Here is an 18,193-nt window from a genome sequence, read left to right as displayed (position 1 = left end):
AATTCATCAAAGAATTACCTCAAAAAGGCCTAGGACCAGGTAATTCAATTAGTGCATTCTTTCAAAATTTCCCCAAGTGGCAATGCCAAAATGAATAACAAACAGTACCAAGGCCAGGAAAAAAATGGAATGCTCCCCAGGTCACTGGAAAGCTATGCTATCTATAGTATACAAACCTGCATCACATAAAACTAGAGGCCACTATTTTTCTCAAAAGCTTTGTTACTCTAGGATTTCTTAGTGCCTCTAACAGGCTGTAAAATCCTAATAGGAGGACTGTGGGAGATTATTCCTACACTTCAAGATTTCTTCCAGGCTCCCCCAGACCTTTCTTAGGACTATGCCATACAGAAGCCTGGGATCGTGCAATCGGTAGATTAAGAAGGTCCAAGAGCCAAGAGGATACAGAAGGAAGCATAGAAAAAAGGATTCGCAAGAGATGAGCAGAGGAAAAGAGACAGTACACAAAATTGCAGTAATAATAGCATTGCTGAGGCATGAAACGGTACATTCTTCTGGTGAAAATGTAAATTCAATCAACTCTTCCAGGATGTAATTGGCCCTATGTGTTTGGAACCTATAATGTATATACTCTTCAACCTAATAATACGACTTCTATCACTCCATCCTGGAGAATTCATTTAATAGGAAGATAAGGATTTACATACAAGGATGCACTTAATAGAATTATTAACAGGGGCACCTGGGGGGCTCAGTTGGTTAAGTGTCTGCCTTCGGCTCAGGTCATGATCCCAGGGTCCTGGGATCGAGCCCCGGGTCGGGCTCCCTGCTCTGCGGGAAGCCTGCTTCTCCCTCTCCCACTCCCCCTGTTTGTGTTCCCTTCTCTCACTGTGTCTCACTCTGTCAAATAAATAAAATCTTAAAAAAAAAAAAAAGAATTATTAACAGCAAATAAAACAAAAACCAAACAGGAAACAGTCTAAATGTCTAGGGCTACAGTTAAATAGATGGCACATTCATATGATGAATTATCCAACAATTAAAAACAATGTTTGGGAGAGGGGTTAATGACATGTGTTTGTCTAATTTTTTAGGAAAAAAAAGGGTAGACCACAAACTACAAAGTATAATCTTAAAATATATGTAGGTAGGAAAAACTATTGGAAGAATATAGACCAAAGCCTTAATATGATCTGTGGGTGGTAGAGCTCTGAGTGAATATTTTTTAATACATTATCTAACTTTCTGCAACAAGCACGTATTACTTTTATAATTCGCAAGAAAGATAAAAACCAAGTAATTATTGCACATGGATAAATACTCCTATGAGTGAAAAAGAACAGTTTTTAAGTCTCCATTCACTAAGGACAAAAAGAGTCTCAACGTTGTGCACAGAATTCTGCCAAACGTGAATCTTACACGGGTGCACTGTAAAGCATAAAGACAAAAAGCAAACCAACCGAATCCCTCTGCAGACAGGCTGAGCTGCCTCTCTCAAGGGTTTTCAACACACGGTTACCGAGAAGGGGCCTCGGCACCCATTTTTTTTGCAAAGTGCAGCTGTTTGAGTATCTCCCTTGGCTCGAAGAACCTCTACGTGGAGGTACGGGCTTTACAAAGGAGGTTGAGGCAGTGTGAGGAGTTGCACACACACACACAGTGTTACACACACACACACACACACACACTTCAGACACCCAAGCGCACTCAACCGTGCGGTCCCAGCCAGACAGCTCAAGCGAGCCCTGCGGAGCCACCCGCGCCGCAGCCGCGCCCCATCCGCGCCCGGCAGCCGCCGAGCCCCCTCCCGCCGGCCGCCCGGCGCCGCAGGTACCTGTTCGTGGGGCGCGGTAGCTGGGTCGCGGGGCTCCGGAGCGTCCTCAGCGCGGCGGGAGTGCCGCGCGCTGTGTCCCTGCTCTCCTCCACCAGGAGCCTGCGCCGCCAGGAAGAAAACTAAGTTGTTAGACCTGGCTGGCAGGCTCGGCAGTCGCAGCGCGCTCGCACCTGGCCGGGGCGTCCGCGCGCGCCCCGGCGCCCCCGGCAGCTCCCAAACCCCGGAGTCTGAAGCCGCTTAGGGCGGGAAGGAAGGGAAAGCACGGGCCAGAACGGCGAGCCCGGGAGACCGCCGGGGGCCCGACGGCGGGTCCCGCTCCGCAGCCACGCCCGCCGGAGCCCTCACAACCCCTCTCCGCCGCAGCCGCTGCCCACCCGGTCCCAGCGTCGCCCCTCGGTCACCCCCGCCCCGGCCAGTCCTGCCTCCTGGACGCCCCCTTCCCGGCCCGCCTCGCGCGACCGCCGCCCGTCGGCTTCCCTTCGCCGCGGCCCCAAAGTCGGCGCCCGGAGTGGGGCGGCCGGGCGGCGGGGGCGCCCCGGGGCGCGCGCGGAAGGCGGGGGGCGGCCCGGGCGCGGCGGGTGGGTTACCTGGAGCGGGCGGGCGCGTCGGTGGAGCACCAGAGCAGGCGCAGCAGCAGCAGCAGCAGCAGGCTGGCGAGCAGAGCGAGCAGCGCGCCCCCCGGCCGCATCCTGAGCCCCACGCACGGCCGCCGCCGCCCCGGCGAAGCGCAGCCCGGCGGCCCGACTCGCCGCTCCCGCCGCCGCCGCAGCCACGCACACCTCCAGTGTTCAAAGGCGGCGGGGAGGGGCGACGACGGTGCGCGGCGCGGGCCCGCACTCCCGGGCGCCCCGGGCCAGCCTTGCACGGTGTGCGGCGGCCAAAGGGAGAAGGCGTGGGCCGGCTCTCGCCTTCTCGCGCCCGGCCCCGGACCGCTGAGCTCGGCGCTCGGGTCGGCCGTGACGATTCGCCGAGCTCGCCTCTTCTCCTCCCGGAGGCGCTCCGAGCTGCTGCGGGCTCTGGTCGCCGCCGCCGCCGCCGCCGCCGCCGCGCGGGGTCACCTGAAGGTTGGGACTCGCGAGCTGGACTCGGTGCTGATTGGGCTCCAACTTTTGTGCGCCCTCGCCTTCCCCGGAGTGCCCGCGGGCTCTTCCCCGAGCCCACGCAGCTCACCCACGCACACCACAACTCCTTCCGCGTCCCTGCCGTGGAGAGCAAGGACTCAGACGGGTGGAAGAGGAGAGAAGAAAGGGCCCACTTCAAAACTTTTTTAAAACTGTGTAGTCGCTCGGCTGGATCGCTCCACGCAAAGGCTGCTAGGGACTCGGTTTTGTTGGATAGATCCTGGTCCCCAAGAGAAGGAGTAACCGTCCGTTACTTGAGCGCAGATGCAGAGGCACAGAGAATGGATTTCCAGGAGCCAGGGAGTCTTTAGGGGGTGGCATACCGCGTGAAGGCCGAATTCGGCCCCAGCCTGGTTTTGTAAATAGTGTCTGGAACACCTACATGCCCGTTCCTTTGTATTATCAATGGCTGTATGTAGCTGTGTCACCTGGGGCTGCTTTTGCGTTACGAGGGCAGGGTTGGGTGGTGGTGACAAAGATCATATGGCCCACAAAGCCCAAAGTATTTGTCTATCCCTTTCCAGAAAAACTTAGCGGCTCCCTGGTCTTAATCATGTTGGTCTAGATCATATTGGTTAGATACCGGAAAATGATCCTATGACAGTGTGATAACGGTCTGGCTCTCCTCTTTCAGCCCCAAGCTATTCTGCCCTCGTACCTCCGTGCACGTCTCCTGCCGTGCAACGTCAGTTTTGCTCCTGACTCAACCCTTGAGGAACCTCAGTAAACCATAAACCCCATAACTGTTATATGGGGCTCATTTGACCATTCACTCTACTTTTGTACAGATTTCAGATTTTTCCAAAAGCAACACCTGGAGTCTACCATCTCACAAATACCTTGATAAGGTACTTTGGAAAGGCTTAAACTTTGAAAAGGCTTTGATGGGTTAGGTTTCCCAAGTGACAAAAATATTTGTATTTCAGTTGGAGTCTCCTAGAGGCATAAGGTCTTAACCTGAAAGACCCACGCCAGAGCCTTTGGGGGAGCAAGTTGGCCAAACAACAATAAAGCTGTTGCCAGGGATTTTGTCACTGAAAAAATAACATATTAAGAAGAGAAATATGGGCTGCCTACTTCCTTTCTGCTAACCCTGCATTTACTCTAATTAAAACTAGTTGAAAACAAACCAGAACTTTGCACATAGTAGTCGATCAATTAATGTTTGATCGATGAATAAAACACCGAGGAACTAATACTTTTCTTAAAGAGAAAAAGGAGAGGGGCGCCTGGGTGGCTCAGTTGGTTAAGCGACTGCCTTCCACTCAGGTCATGATCCTGGAGTCCCGGGATCAAGTCCCACATTGGGCTCCCTGCTCAGCAGGGAGTCTGCTTCTCCCTCTGACCCTCCCCCCTCTCATGCTCTCTCTCTCTCATTCTCTCTCTCAAATAAATAAATAAAATCTTTTAAAAAAAAGGGAGAGAGAAAGGAGGAAAAAAACTGAAAATAGGTGTGACTGGAAATATGATTTCCTTCCATAGCTCACTCCTGCTGTTAAAATATGTACTAATCAATAAAGAGAAAGTTGCTCCTTTTACATAAGGCCAACATTTTTAGGAATACGGCTGCTTATCTGAGTAGGGCATAAAAAAGTAATACTATATTCAGGTGGTGCTAAAATAAAGCAACCCAGTTCTACATGTTTGAAAGTTAAGCATTCTGTTAGACAAGTAGGATGTGGCACAATTATCTTGAAAATGAAAAGTTGTCTGGATTTGGGAGATAGTCTGAATTTTATTTCTCTTAGAGCAGAATTGTGCAGACAACTCATACTGGCGATGGTTTGCAGAAAAAGAAAAGGGCATTATTGTATCAGCCAGGAAGCTGCAATTTTACCTAATTTACTAAGGTTTAATATTTCAGCACAGCTGGGCTCAAGGCAACAGCAGAAGAGTCAGCCTTGCACTGGGCTCCCTAAACACCCTTGCTGTAAATTAAGTTACTTTTTATCAAGCCAATGGCTATCAGCAGGGGACTCACAAAAGCCCATTTTAATTGGAAAACCAAGTGTAAATTTGCAACGGGAATTCTGAACCCAGTGTTAAAATTTGACAGTAGAGAACTTTACCACCAGTTTTGTAAATGAAGACTTGGGTTGGTAAAATATGAATTATCCTACTTATCCTTGAGAGATTAAAAAAAAAAAACACCTAACAAAAACATGAGTCCTTATATATTATCAGCCACAGAACCCAAACTGGACTACTGTGTATTTGGTAATTTAAGATTAGCAGGTTTGACCAACAACCTCAAAGATCCATTTTGGTCATTCAAGTAATCAACAGAGGCCCAGAATCTAAACAGAAACTCGGGGTGCTGTGCAGAAGTCTGAGCTGGTGTGTGAACCTATCTCACTCACCCAGTCTGTCCAGCATTTGCCGCTCATTTGCCTTTTATTATTCTTTAGTTATCACCATGAATGCCCTTACCTTCAGAGGATCAGCATTAAAACCTGGTTGGGAAGTACTGATGCATAAAAAATGTCCAAATAATTGAAAATCTTCCTGGAAGTTGGGGTTTCTCATTTTTGGTGTAAGGTTTTAAACATTTCCATGTGCATGGATTTGGGGAGTCATAAAGAAGAATCCCAAATATCAAGTGGCTATTGTATCCATTTGTATACATGAGTACAAACTCTCAATATAGAGAAATGCAGAAAATTAATACACCCAAGAATCTTTTCCTTCATTTGGGTGACATTTTTATCTCCCTGATAGAAAGGGTGGTTCCTGATGTCTTCAGGCTGCTTGATTGGTTTTAGTAATATTAGAGATTTGTGAAGACTATAGAACAATAGCACATCCAGGGGCGCCTGGGTGGCTCAGTCGTTAAGTGTCTGCCTTTGGCTCAAGTCATGATCCCAGGGTCCTGGGATTGAGCCCCGCATCGGGCTCCCTGCTCCATGGGAAGCCTGCTTCTCCCTCTCCCATTCCCCCTGCTTGTATTCCCTCTCTCGCTGTGTTTCTCTCTGTCAAATAAATAAATAAAATCTTAAAAAAAAAAAAAAAAAGAACAATAGCACATTCATAAATATTAAACTATTCCTTGGGGGAGAAAATTCATGAGGATAGTATAACCAAGGCCACATATTTTCAATAAATCATAAGGTATAAATAAAAGTAGAAATAACTTCCAGAAATCAACAACCTTGTATGAGATGGTGCTATGTTTCCAAATACGTTTTATTACAGATTTCTCCCACTGCTAACTGAATATTTAAAAAATTGATGCAATTCCCTGCATAACATAGTTTTAACTTTAAAGATAGAACACCTAAGATGATACATAAATTTCACATAGGTCTTACGTTTGTAAGAAATCCAATTTGTGGTATAACTAAAATTACAGAACAAAAAAAAATAAGAGTTATTATTCACAGTGCAAAATAGATTTTTAATGTATGAAACATTCAAACTTCAAAAATTCCTCTCTCTGAAATCCACTTAAAAGTCCATCAAGGACCAAAAAGAGAAATGGAAATTATTTATCCTGAAACTATAAAATGGCCACAATCCCATTCCACAAATTCCCAAGAATATCTGCAAAAGGTGAACCCATTGGACAAGAATACCAAGTTCAAGACTCATTGCCCCTATTTATGAACTTAAATTTGTAGGGTGGGGGGAATGGAAAAGTTTCTGAAGGTCCTACTAATGCACAATTTGGAAGAACAAAGTCTGGGAGTAGGTCACATCAAAAATGAGCAGTGACTACTATAAATGGCCAGGGTTACAGAGTTAAAAGAGAGATGGTGACCAATAGTTCTGTTTCCAGTGAATTCAGCTTTCTAGCCAGAGGAATGATGACCTAGACATAATGCTATTCTTAAAAGAGAGATGCTACCAAAAAATTGTGTAGCTACTGATTAAAATCAATTTACCAAAGAAAAATTAGTACCTAGTCTATGTATTCAATAAACAAAAGGCCCTCACGCCATTGGTTTTTATACTGAATTGGCTTCTCCCAGACTATCCTTGCTGATTCCAGAGTCTGCAAGATCAGGCAGAACTCCAGCTGTTTCAACAGATTGGGGGTGGGGGTTGCATATGCAAAGATAATGTACCCAAACCTGCCATGTTCTCTTCTCAACTTCTCTTCCTCACCACTTCATTGTGTACAACCTACACTATAAGCAGATAAATAACTAAATAAAAAAAAATCCAATAGCAAGCCCTTAATGCAAAACTAAGTTTCAACAAGTAGGAAGATGAAAAGGAAGCACTGCCAAAAATTTTCCATTCACAGTATTTCTGGCAAGTAACAGGAAAAATAAAAACAGGCATGATTTATTTCAGAGATGAGTAAGCAAAAGAAAAAAAAGATGGAAAAGTTCTGCAAAATATAAAAGGAAAGGAATGTAACCAATAAAAAGGAAAATGAAGACTATAGGTTGGAACAAGATTTCCCCCAGGAAACAGCAGAAAATGTAAGCAACAGTCACTTCATACTGCCCAGGAAATGAAACACAAACACTGTGATAGAAAAACCCAAAGAAGAAATAAGAACTGAAAGAAGAGATAGCAAAGCAATAGTATGAAAAGTGAGCTGATGACAATAGAAAAACACACAAGCAGAAACCATTACAGAACTTAAACCTTAGAAGTCTGAGCAGAATTTAGGTGGCAAAAATCTGAATCAGTGTTATGGAGATTAGGCTAATGAAAATTACAGAAAACACAAAGGAAAGGGACAAGGAAAATACAATCATTAGAAAAACAATTATATATATCAAAGACAGATATTACATATCTACCATGTAAGTATTAGGGGTTCGTTTTTAAAAGCAAAGGAATGAAATATTAAAAATAATTAAGGATATAGTAGAAGAAAACTTTACTGAAAAAATATGTAAATCTGCAAATATTTTATGTTCTCATTGTCTGAACCCATTATGTGCACTTATGATGTTCTAGAGAAATTTATAGAGAACAACTAACGTCGTGATTTATTCTCCTCCAGAGACTATTCAAAAACAAAGAATCCTAAGAGCCCAAAAGACAGAAGAAAGAGGTAGAAATTAATCTTGTTTCTGACTTCGCCTCAGCAACCGACTCAAAAGGAACAAAACTAGGAGCGCCTGGGTGGCTCAGTTGGTTGAGCAGCTGACTCTTGATTTTGGCTCAGGTCATGATCTCAGGGTCCTGGAATTGAGCCCTGCACTGGGCTCCATGCTCACCTGGGAGTCTGTCTGAGAATTCTCCTTCCCTCTCCCCTGGCCCCCTCCCCTGCTTATACACACACACACTCTCTCTCTCTCTCTTTCTCAAATAAATAAATGAATCTTTAAAAAAAGAAACAAAACTATATTTATAGGGTTTTGAACAGAAAAGGTGTAACCCCGAAATTCTATATCCAGCTAAGATAGTTTTTATAAATAAAAGCAAATATTTTTACATACAATGTTTTCAAATATTTGAGAAAATAGAATATGTATTACTTAAGTACGTATCCTGGAATAAAATCAACTAGATTTATAATCCAACCATAAAACATGAATCAAAATAAAGAATTCACAATGAAGAAGTGTTGATCATAAGGAACTCGGTTGAGCCATACATCATTTTAAAAACAGAACTGAATCTAAATAATAGAATCTCACAATCGAAGTGTTACATTTTCTGTAAAAACCACTACATAAATATAAAATTAAAAGCTGATGTAATAAATCTGGGAAGGAAAATCTCTAGCTCACAGTAAATAGTGGGAAATATGAAATAAGAATACTAATGAAGGATGGAGTGCAAGCGCATTATTTTCCTTATCTTTCAGGGCAAATATATATAATCAAATCATCAAAAGGCAGCTATTTTTTAAAAAGTAATAATTGTTTTATTACAAAAAAAGGATAAAAAATATATACGTATTTTCTAAAGAATGGGGGAGGAAGAAAGAAATTCAGACTCTTTAAACTAAAGATAGAAAGAATACCTATTGGAGCAATATATGGATCTGCTACAAACACTTAGAAATGTTTTATAAAATATAACAATAAAAAAAGAATGCATCACTGACCTCTCATTAAAGAAAGGAAAAGCCCCAAGTACCAGAAATGAGGAAAGAACTGAAAAAAAGAAAGAGCAGTAAGTGTGCAATGTGACCAGCAGCTTACCTGATCATCCTGGTAACCTGGAGATTTACTTTTAACATCTATTCAGGGGATGAAAGAGGAGGACTGGGTTGTCCAGTGAGAAAGAGTTAGAATTGAAATTCCTGTGTAAAGCTTTTTTTCTTGTTAAAAACAAAATATGTGAACTAGGAAAACAAAGATCCACATACCTTCCAATGACATCTGTTTGTCTCCATCTAAGCTCTGGGTGAAAGAATTTTATTTTATTCTAAAACTTTTGCTTCATTTGAGTTTGAGGCCTAATTTTATCAAACCCAAGTTTGTTCTGAAGTTAACATAAAGATTCGCCCCTGCCTAATGATGTTCTGAGGTATATGGTAGGAAAGTGCTAACTACTCTGGTTCCATAAAAAATCTCAAAGAAAAGGAATCTCACTAAAACTAAGCTCAAAAGATAAAAATATTTTTTAATATTACTATTACAAAACACTTAAGGAATTCACCCATGAATATGTCTCAGCAGGGGGGACGTCTGGGTGGCTCAGTCAGTTAAGCATCCAACTCTGGATCTTGGCTCAGGTCACGATTGCGGGGAATCATGGGATCAAGCCCTGCATCAGATGTGCACTCAGTGGGGAGTCTGCTTGTGATTTTCTCTGTCCCTTTCCCCCTGCCTTCCCCTCCCCTCTAAAATAAATAAATAAACCTTTTAAAAAGTATGTCTCTGCAGATATCACTAATGAAAGGATCATCAACCGGTAATCAGAAAACAATGAAGTTTAAAACCATTAAGAACATGGAAAGGTGAATCAACACACTGGGGAAAGAAGAATAATAAAAGATATTTCCTAAAGAACCAACAGAACTGTGAGAAACAAATATATAGTCATTGATACCAAAATAGTCGATGATGACTCAAGACAGAATCAGTGATCTAGAATACCAATCTGAGAAAATTATCCAGTGAGAGATAAAGAGATGGAAAAATGAAAACATGACTAAACCTGTAGAAAAGTAGATCTATCCTATTATCAGCTGCTGCATAACAAAGTACCCCAACACCCACTGGTTTAAAACAATAACATTTTATTATACCTAAAGATTTTGTAGGTCAGGAATTCAGAAAGTACCCAGCTGGGTGATACTGATACATCACACAGTGTCGAATGTGATCTGGAGGGTTTGATATGGTTTCACTTATGTCTTGCCCTTTGAGGGATGGTTGAAAGGATAAGTTTAGCTGAGACTATCTGCTGGAGTGCACAAACATGAACTCTCCACCATAGTCATCTCAGGGAACCCAGACTTCTTACACAGAGGCTCAGGGTTCCCAGCATAACGGTTCTGACAGGCCTGGACAGAAACTGCACAATTTTTATGAGCTAGTGTTAGAAATTCCAGGACATTACTTCTGCTCTATCCTATTGGTCAAACAAGTCCCCAAGTCTAGCATATATTCAAGAGGAGAGGAATTAGACTCCATCTCTAAGAGAAATAACAAATAATGTGTGGCTATCTTAATTGACCACAATCTAATATTTGTGTAATAGGAATTCCAGAAGGAGAGAATAGAAAGAATGGGGAAGAGGTAATATTTGAAGAGCTAATGTCTGTAAAGTTTCCAGAGAAATGATTTGAAATCTCATTTAAAAATAACAATAAGTCCTGACCAGGATGAATAAAAATACATCCAAATCTAGATACACTGCACTAAAACTATAGAACCCCAAAGAGGAAAGAAAGGTAACTTCCAAAGAAATGGTAATTAGATTACAGCATTATTTCTCATCAGCAAAAGTAGAGCCCTAAAGTTAATTAAATCTTCCAAGAGCCAGGGGAAATAATTATCATTCTGAGATTTTATACCTAGCTAAATGTGAGGGTAAACTAAAAAGTGTTTACATAGACTGAAAACGTTTACCACCCACCCACAGACCCTTGTTGAAAAGAAAGTCTATAAGTGGTACATTCCAGGAGAAAACAAGTTGATCTCAGCAGAAAGGAGTGAGATGCAAGAAAAAAGGAGAAGAAGGAAAATGGCAAACTAGCAATGCCTAGATAACACAAAATAATGACTGATCTATGAAGGGAACTGCAAAGCAAGATTGAACTAAAATAATAGTAATAACAAGAAAGAGAATAGTAGCTATCAGAGTGAAAGCACACAAAGATCGCTGTTCTATATCAGGAAGTCAGTAGCAATAGTAATTACCTTTATACATTGTTAAGTCAAATATGCACTTTTTAAAATATTAAGACATCCACTATAATATGTGAGGTGATGAGTATGCCAACGAACTCAGTTGTGGGAATTGTTTCACAATACATATGTTTATCAAATCATCACACTATACACTTCAATTATCTTATAATTTTCTTTGTCAATTATACCTTAAGAAAGTCAGGGGAAGAAAGGAGACATCCACCATAACACAAAAACATGGTAACTCCTGGGGATACCTGGGTGGCTCAGTCAGTTGAGTGACTGACTCTTGATTTGGGCTCAGGTCATGATCTCAGGGTCCTGGGATCAAACCCCATCTTGGGCGCTGCACTCAGCAAGGAGTCTGCTTGTGGATTCTCCCTCTCCTTCTCCCTCTGCCCCTCCCCCTGCTTATGCTCCCTCTCTCTCTGTAAAATAAATGAATGGTAAATCTTAAAAAAAAGAAAGAAATATTCTTCTCAAGCAAACCTGAAACACCTCTGAAAACTGGCCGTATTCTACTCCACACAGCCAGTTGCAACAAATCCTACAAAACATTATAGAGCTCATATTCTCTGATCACAAAACAGGAAATTAGAAACAAATAACAGAAAGATTAATAAAACCATTCCCATACTTAAACACACTTTCGAATAATTCATAGGTCAGAGGCCATCTTATTTAAATTTAGAAAATATTTAAGACAAAACCAATAATGAAAAGACAACATATCAAATTGTGGGCTGTAGTAAGAGCAGGAAAATGTATATATTATGTATATATTAAAAATGTAAATATTGCAAATCAATGAGTTATGCATCCGACTCAAGATGCTGGGGAAATAAAGCCAAGTAAAGCAAAAGACTCTGAAATACACAAAAATTATAAGATAAGGAAAATGGGATCAGTCCAAGGAACTTACCCAAATAGCCCCAGTCTTCCTGCTCAATCTCAGAAAGCAAAGTTGAACTGGGGCTTTTGTGCAGGTAGTTTATTTAAAAATAAATCCCCCAGAGCAAGAATGTGAAACTGAAGAAAGTAAAGCAGAGATGAGAAAGCGTGTAAATGCACATCACTGAACTGGATGTTCCTGTGGATGCTGAGTTTCATCACCCCCGGGAATCTCGGACGAACCTCACAGAATGTGCGTGGGTCCCATCTGCCTGAAGGAAGACTGGAGTTTCTCCATCTCCGCTATTGCACTGTGCATTTTTCAGGTTGCACAAGAATGAGTGGCAGGTGTCCTAGCAGCGGTCTTCCTGGTAAGCAATTCAGTTCCAGAACTGTATCCTGAGGCTCTGCTTTCTAGGGCTACTTACGGTACCAACTCTTGACCTGCCCACCACTCACCCATCCCCAAGCAAAGCTGAGGCAAAAGCTTGCAGGTAGAAAGCTTATTTGAGAAGTGATCCCCAGAAGTAGGACTGAGGGAGGTGGGAAAGAGAAATCATTCCATTGGAATCAGGCGCCCAATCCCAGTAGGTGCCCCCTAAGGAACCATGTGGAATGTACCTCAGCATTTTTCATCTGATGGCCAGTCGGGAGGAGCATTTATCCACCAGCTTGTATCCCCATCTGTCGAGGGTTGTCTTCTGAGCTGCGAACTCCCTCACGCTTTCAGGTTGCCCATGAGTGAGCAAGGAGCAGGTGGGTTCCTGCAGAAATAGGACCATCACATTGTGATATCAGAAAAGCCCCAGGAAGAAAGCAGGAGATACACCTAGCAACTGAAGGTTATACCTGCACAACTAGAGAAATCTCAGCAGTGGATACCAGATTAAAAAACAGGTCATGCATGAAGGATCAGGAATCAAACTGTCGTGAGAGGTGGGATAATCTAATGGTTGAAAAGGAATTCACAAAGCACTCGGCTTGGATTCATACGCAGGCCTTCCCACTGACCTGCTACAGAATTTGGGGTAAGGGAGGTAGGCTGTCTGTGCCTCAATTTCCTCTTATTTATTTATTTATTTATTTATTTAGAGTGTGAGTGGGGAGAGGAGGAACAGAGGGAGAGGGTGAGAGAGAATCTTAAGGCCACACCCAGTATGAAGCCCAACTCAGGGCTCAATCTCACGATCCTGAGATCATTGACCCATGCTGAAATCAAAAGTTGGGCACTTAACCCGCTGAGCCACCCAGGTGCCCCTCCTCGTATTTAAAATGAGGATACTAATAATAGTATCTACCTCCTAACGCTTTTACCCTTATTAAATGAGCTATTTTATATAAAGAGGTTAGGACAATGTCAACATATAAACACCATATAGACGTCTACTGCCACATTCTCAACAACAACAATGGAAGCTGGAAGGCAATGGAGCAGCAGCTTCAAAATTCCGAGGCAAAATTATTTCCAGTCTAGAATTTTATACCAAGGAACAAAGTAGGAACTACCTAATTGCCCTTCAGTAGGAGAATGATCAATATTTTGTCACTTACTCATTCAGCAATTAAAATGAATGAACAAGGCTACATGCCATAAATCTCAAAAACTACATTAAAAGAACCATTAGCACTTTATGATTCCAACTATATGACATTCTGGAAAAAGAAAAACTATGGAGACATAAAAAAAGATCACTGATTGCCAGGGGTTGGGGGATGGGGAGGAAGGCAGAGCACAAGGGATTTTTAGGGCAATGAAACTGCTTTGTATGATATTGTTATGGCGGATCTGTGTCACATTTGTCCAAACCCATAGAATGTACAAAACCAAGAGGGAAACCTAATGTAAACCAAGGACTCTGGGTGATAATGAAATGTCAACGTAGGTTCCTCAATTGTAACAAATGTCTCACCCTGTTGGGAGATGTTGGTAGTCCGAGAGGTTCTGCACATGTTGGGGGAGGGGGGGGTCTATGGGAATTCTGTATTTTTTGGTCAGTTTTGCTGTGAACCTAAAACTGCTCTAAAAAATAAAGTTTTTTAAATATAAAGTCTTTTTTTTAAAAAAAGAACCACTAGCATTTATTCTCATGATGCAAAGATAGTTCAACATGAGAACATCTAATTTTATTTATCTTATTACTTGATTTATTGCAGGAAATCCACAATCATCCTAGGAAAAGAAAAAGGGGCATTTAATCAAATTTAGCAATATTTCCTGGATTTAAAATATCTTTAATAAAACAGGATTTGATAGCAGTTTCTTTTAAAAAAGTGATAGAAAGATAATAAACATCTCAAATCAAAAGGCTTCTCATGTTTAATTAAAAAATTTCTTTCTATCAGGAATGAGACCAGTTCTCAATAAATATTTGTTACATGAAGTGTAACCATGGTCTTGAGCAGGTTCTTGACATGGCATGTGACTGCTTAACACACTAAAAATAAGTTCCAAATTTTTTTTTTTTTTTTTTTTTTTTGAGAGAGAGGAAGGGGGAGGAGCAGAGGGAGAGGGACAAGCTGAATGCAGAGCCCCATGCAGGGCTCCATCTCAGGACTCTGAAATCATGACCTAAGCTGAAACTGAGAGTCGAACGCTTAACCGACCAAGCCACCCAGGCGCCCCAAGTTTCAAAACTTTAAACTCAAATGGAACCATGTAAAAATACTCACTGCTTTCATCCATAGCTTAAGAACCAGTATAATTGCAAGTTGTCAATTGTCCTATTTCTAGATCTAAGACTCAACATTAGGTGATTTTATAGCTATCTCTAAAACTGGAGAAGAGAAAATTAGAAAAGATGTCTGATTTTACAGTCGGTAACAATTACCCCGACTGTTATTCCTCACCACTCGTTTGTGGGACCGATTTGATCCCCACCTGAAAGCACACAGATTTTAGACCTAGTAGAAAGTTTCTAGCTCTGTTAGCACAAGTAATCCAACTTCTGTTGTCACTGGCCATTCAGAATCCCTAAAGGCATCTTTCTTCCAGACATGTCTCCAGAACACGATCTCATAATTCAAAAGCGAAGAAAAATATTTTAGAAATATTTTGGAATCAGGGATAAATTTGAGATCATTTTCTTCTTGCCTCCTTTCTCACTCTTTTGTCCTATGCTATGAGGAAGGGAATATACAACACATGTGTGAAACATGAGGTCAAACTATTTTGTCACAGTGCTTTGCACTTGCAGTTCTGTTCTCTCTGCCAGAAAAACTCTTGCTCCAGATATGTCCAGGGTTTATTCCCTCTTCTTCAGTATGATCAAATATTACCTTAATAAAATAAGAACTGCCCCTCAACTCTGGGTTCCCAGCATTTCTCACCTCCTTACCTTGCTGTATGTTTTCCATAGCACTTATCAGCACCAAATACATTATATATTTATTTGTACATTTCAGTCTCTCCCAGTTACAATAGAAACTTTCTGAAGGCACAGACTTTGCCTATTTTGCTCTATTCCTGCATTCCCAATGCCTAGAACACCCAGAATTTACAAAATAAATATTTGTTAAGTAAATAATGCATGTAAATTCTACAATATGTGGGATATACAACTACTATTTTTCCATAGCTAACCTAAATACTACTTTTCCTCTGAAAATTCTAATGGCCTTTAGACATGCTGGGCACAGTAACAGTAATAATAAAATGCAAATATAAGAAGTGTTAGTCACTAAACAATGCAGAAGAAAGTATAATGAAAGACCAAGAAATTGTACTAACCACAAACTAGAAAATTCCAGCAAGCTGTTTCCCTATGAAAATATTTTTCCCATTAAAAATGCCAACTTTTCTTTGGAAAAGATGACATGTGTAAATAGAGAACTAAGATTTGAATAGATTACTCCCCGATGTTCCTATTCTGATACTCAGAGCATTTTGTTGTAAGAGAAAGAGCAAGAGGTTTTCATTCAAACAGATCTGCTGTGTATCCTGGTTCTGCCACTCACGGTGGGGCGGGGGGGTGGGTCACTGGAAGCATGATATTTAACCTCCGAGTTTTTCATCTGCAACACAGGGGTAAAATGAACCTAATCAGGACTCTATTTCTCCTCCTGCGTTCTCTAAGGAGAGAACATCAGCAGTCAGCAAGTTGCCCAGGCCAGAAAAATTAGTGCTATCCTTCACGCTTTCTCTTCCCCTCATCTACCTGATCAATAAACCATCTCAGTTCTACATCATTAAGGCATCTTGAATCCACTCATTGCTCTCTATCACCCCTCTTTATGTGAATTATTGCAACAACTTCTTAGTTGATTTGATAGCAAGCAGTTTCCCCTCTACCATGACCATGTCCCCCCAGTGCCCCAGACAACAGAAGGAATGATCACTCTAGAACATGAACATGAGAATAAGAAGCAGACATTTGCCTCTTTTGCTGGCAGTCTAATATTCTAATCCCTCTTTCCATTGTGTCATGGGAGAATTCCACATTCTATGAGTTTGGGTAGGAAGAAAGCCAACCTTCCACTATCAAAGTCAATAGGAGTCAGACATTCTATCTCCTAACCCTCTGGCAGCTAAGTTATGGGCCTGTGATCCAGGCGTGGCTACACACACTCACCTCCAAAACTCTATTGAGGAAGTGATACCAAATGGCAGGGACAGTTAGGAAACCACCCATCATGGCAGCAGCGGCATCCACGAGGATTGTGTGGCTCTGTGGTGGTGTTCATCCATGGAGCGGCGTAGATGACAGAGCCCTGACAGGCTTGTCCCTGTTGCCTAGCCTCCTTTCATCCAAATCCATTTTCCAAGCTCTCTTCTCTAGGCCTCCTGATATTTCCAGAACTAGCCAATAACTACCCTTCCCCTAAATTCCACTCCTGCCCATGTCAATTACCTATGCTGGCACCCAAGAGCAACACCTGGCACATCATGAAACATCCACCCGCTCCAACTCCTACCACTTCCAGTGGCCTCGTATGAACACCCACCATCCTTAGAATGGCTTCTGGGCTCAAGTACCGCTCACCTCTCATACTTCCTCTTATCATTTTACACCCCGGCCACACATCCCTTCCTACAGTTGAGCTAGCCTGGCATGTTCTCTCTTGCTTCTGGACATGCTTTCTTTTCTCTGCCTAAAAGCCTCCCCATTTGCATGTAAGCTTCCTTCTCTCCTTTTGCTAGAGGACTCTTCAACTAGCAGGGAACACAGCGAGAGGCAGAACTGCGTTTACACTAGCTGCAGTTAGAAAAATCCCAAAGCAGGGCCTGGGTTGGGTCATGAGCTTACCTTTCTCATCATATGGATAAGGAGTTGGGGCAGTCTAAGGAACGTTCCGCATGTGCCCACCTGCGTGGCCCGGAGGCTGTCTTTGACTGTCCTCCCTCTGCCCCCTAGTGGCGTACTTTCCCCAAATAGATTGCCTGGTATCTAGCCATTTTATTTAGAAAAGAATTTCTGATTTCTGATTGAGGGAGAGGTATAAAGCAGAGAGAATGCATTAGGCATTTCTGGAGAACACAACAAGGATAGAGCTTTATAATAAGAACAAAGCTAAAGTGGAGTGTTGTCAGTTGTCTGAAGGCAACAGAAGCTCAGGGCTGAGAGGAAATTCCAGGAGTAGGGAGAAGAACGCATGAAGAGAGAGGAGAGGACAGAATTTGCAGGTGTTTTATAAATTTGCCCAGGTTTGGTGGCAGTCACCACCATTTATAGATGGAAAATCACCCCCATGCTTTAAGTGACGAGAAGAAGTACAATGAACTTGAGATTTAAAGTCAGGCAGACATGAATTCTCAGTTCCGGCAATTGCAAGGTCAGTCAGCTTAACCTCTTCGAGACTCCATTTCCTCATTTGTAAAATAAGGATCAAATACCATTCTCAATATTAAATGTCCAAAGCAAGGTGCAGAGCTATGTGTATAGTATGGCCCCACCTGTCTTTTTTAGAAAGGGTGGTATATTCATCAAATATCAGTATGTATGGGGCGCCTGGGTGGCTCAGTTGGTTAAGCGACTGCCTTCGGCTCAGGTCATGATCCTGGAGTCCCTGGATCGAGTCCCGCATCGGGCTCCCTGCTCGGCAGGGAGTCTGCTTCTCCCTCTGACCCTCCCCCCTCTCATGTACTCGCTCTCTCTCATTCTCTCTCTCTCAAATAAATA

At 42.3% G+C, this 18,193-nt stretch overlaps 1 protein-coding gene across 3 annotated transcripts in view; it reads right to left on the bottom strand.

The window, feature by feature from the left end:
* ST8SIA6 (ST8 alpha-N-acetyl-neuraminide alpha-2,8-sialyltransferase 6) overlaps positions 1 to 18,193 on the bottom strand; it is a 171,709-nt gene that overhangs the window by 134,432 nt on the left and 19,084 nt on the right. For 2 of the 3 annotated variants that reach the window (XM_064592006.1, XM_064592007.1), the window contains exon 2: positions 12,699 to 12,841. In XM_064592006.1, the coding sequence (XP_064448076.1) occupies positions 12,699 to 12,737 (39 nt within the window). In that variant the 5' untranslated portion in view covers positions 12,738 to 12,841. Of the gene's footprint in view, positions 1 to 1,795; positions 1,895 to 2,382; positions 3,305 to 12,698; positions 12,842 to 18,193 lie in introns of those variants that run through there. The other variant, XM_045870192.3, reaches the window with a different exon arrangement.

Source organism: Mirounga angustirostris, unplaced genomic scaffold, assembly GCF_029215605.1.
Source record: "Mirounga angustirostris isolate CCGP_5_RB_7025 unplaced genomic scaffold, mMirAng1.0.hap1 SCAF_5, whole genome shotgun sequence".
Lineage (NCBI taxonomy): Eukaryota > Metazoa > Chordata > Mammalia > Carnivora > Phocidae > Mirounga > Mirounga angustirostris.
Note: the sequence above shows the minus strand (reverse complement) of the source record. Positions and strands in the feature narration are given on the sequence as shown.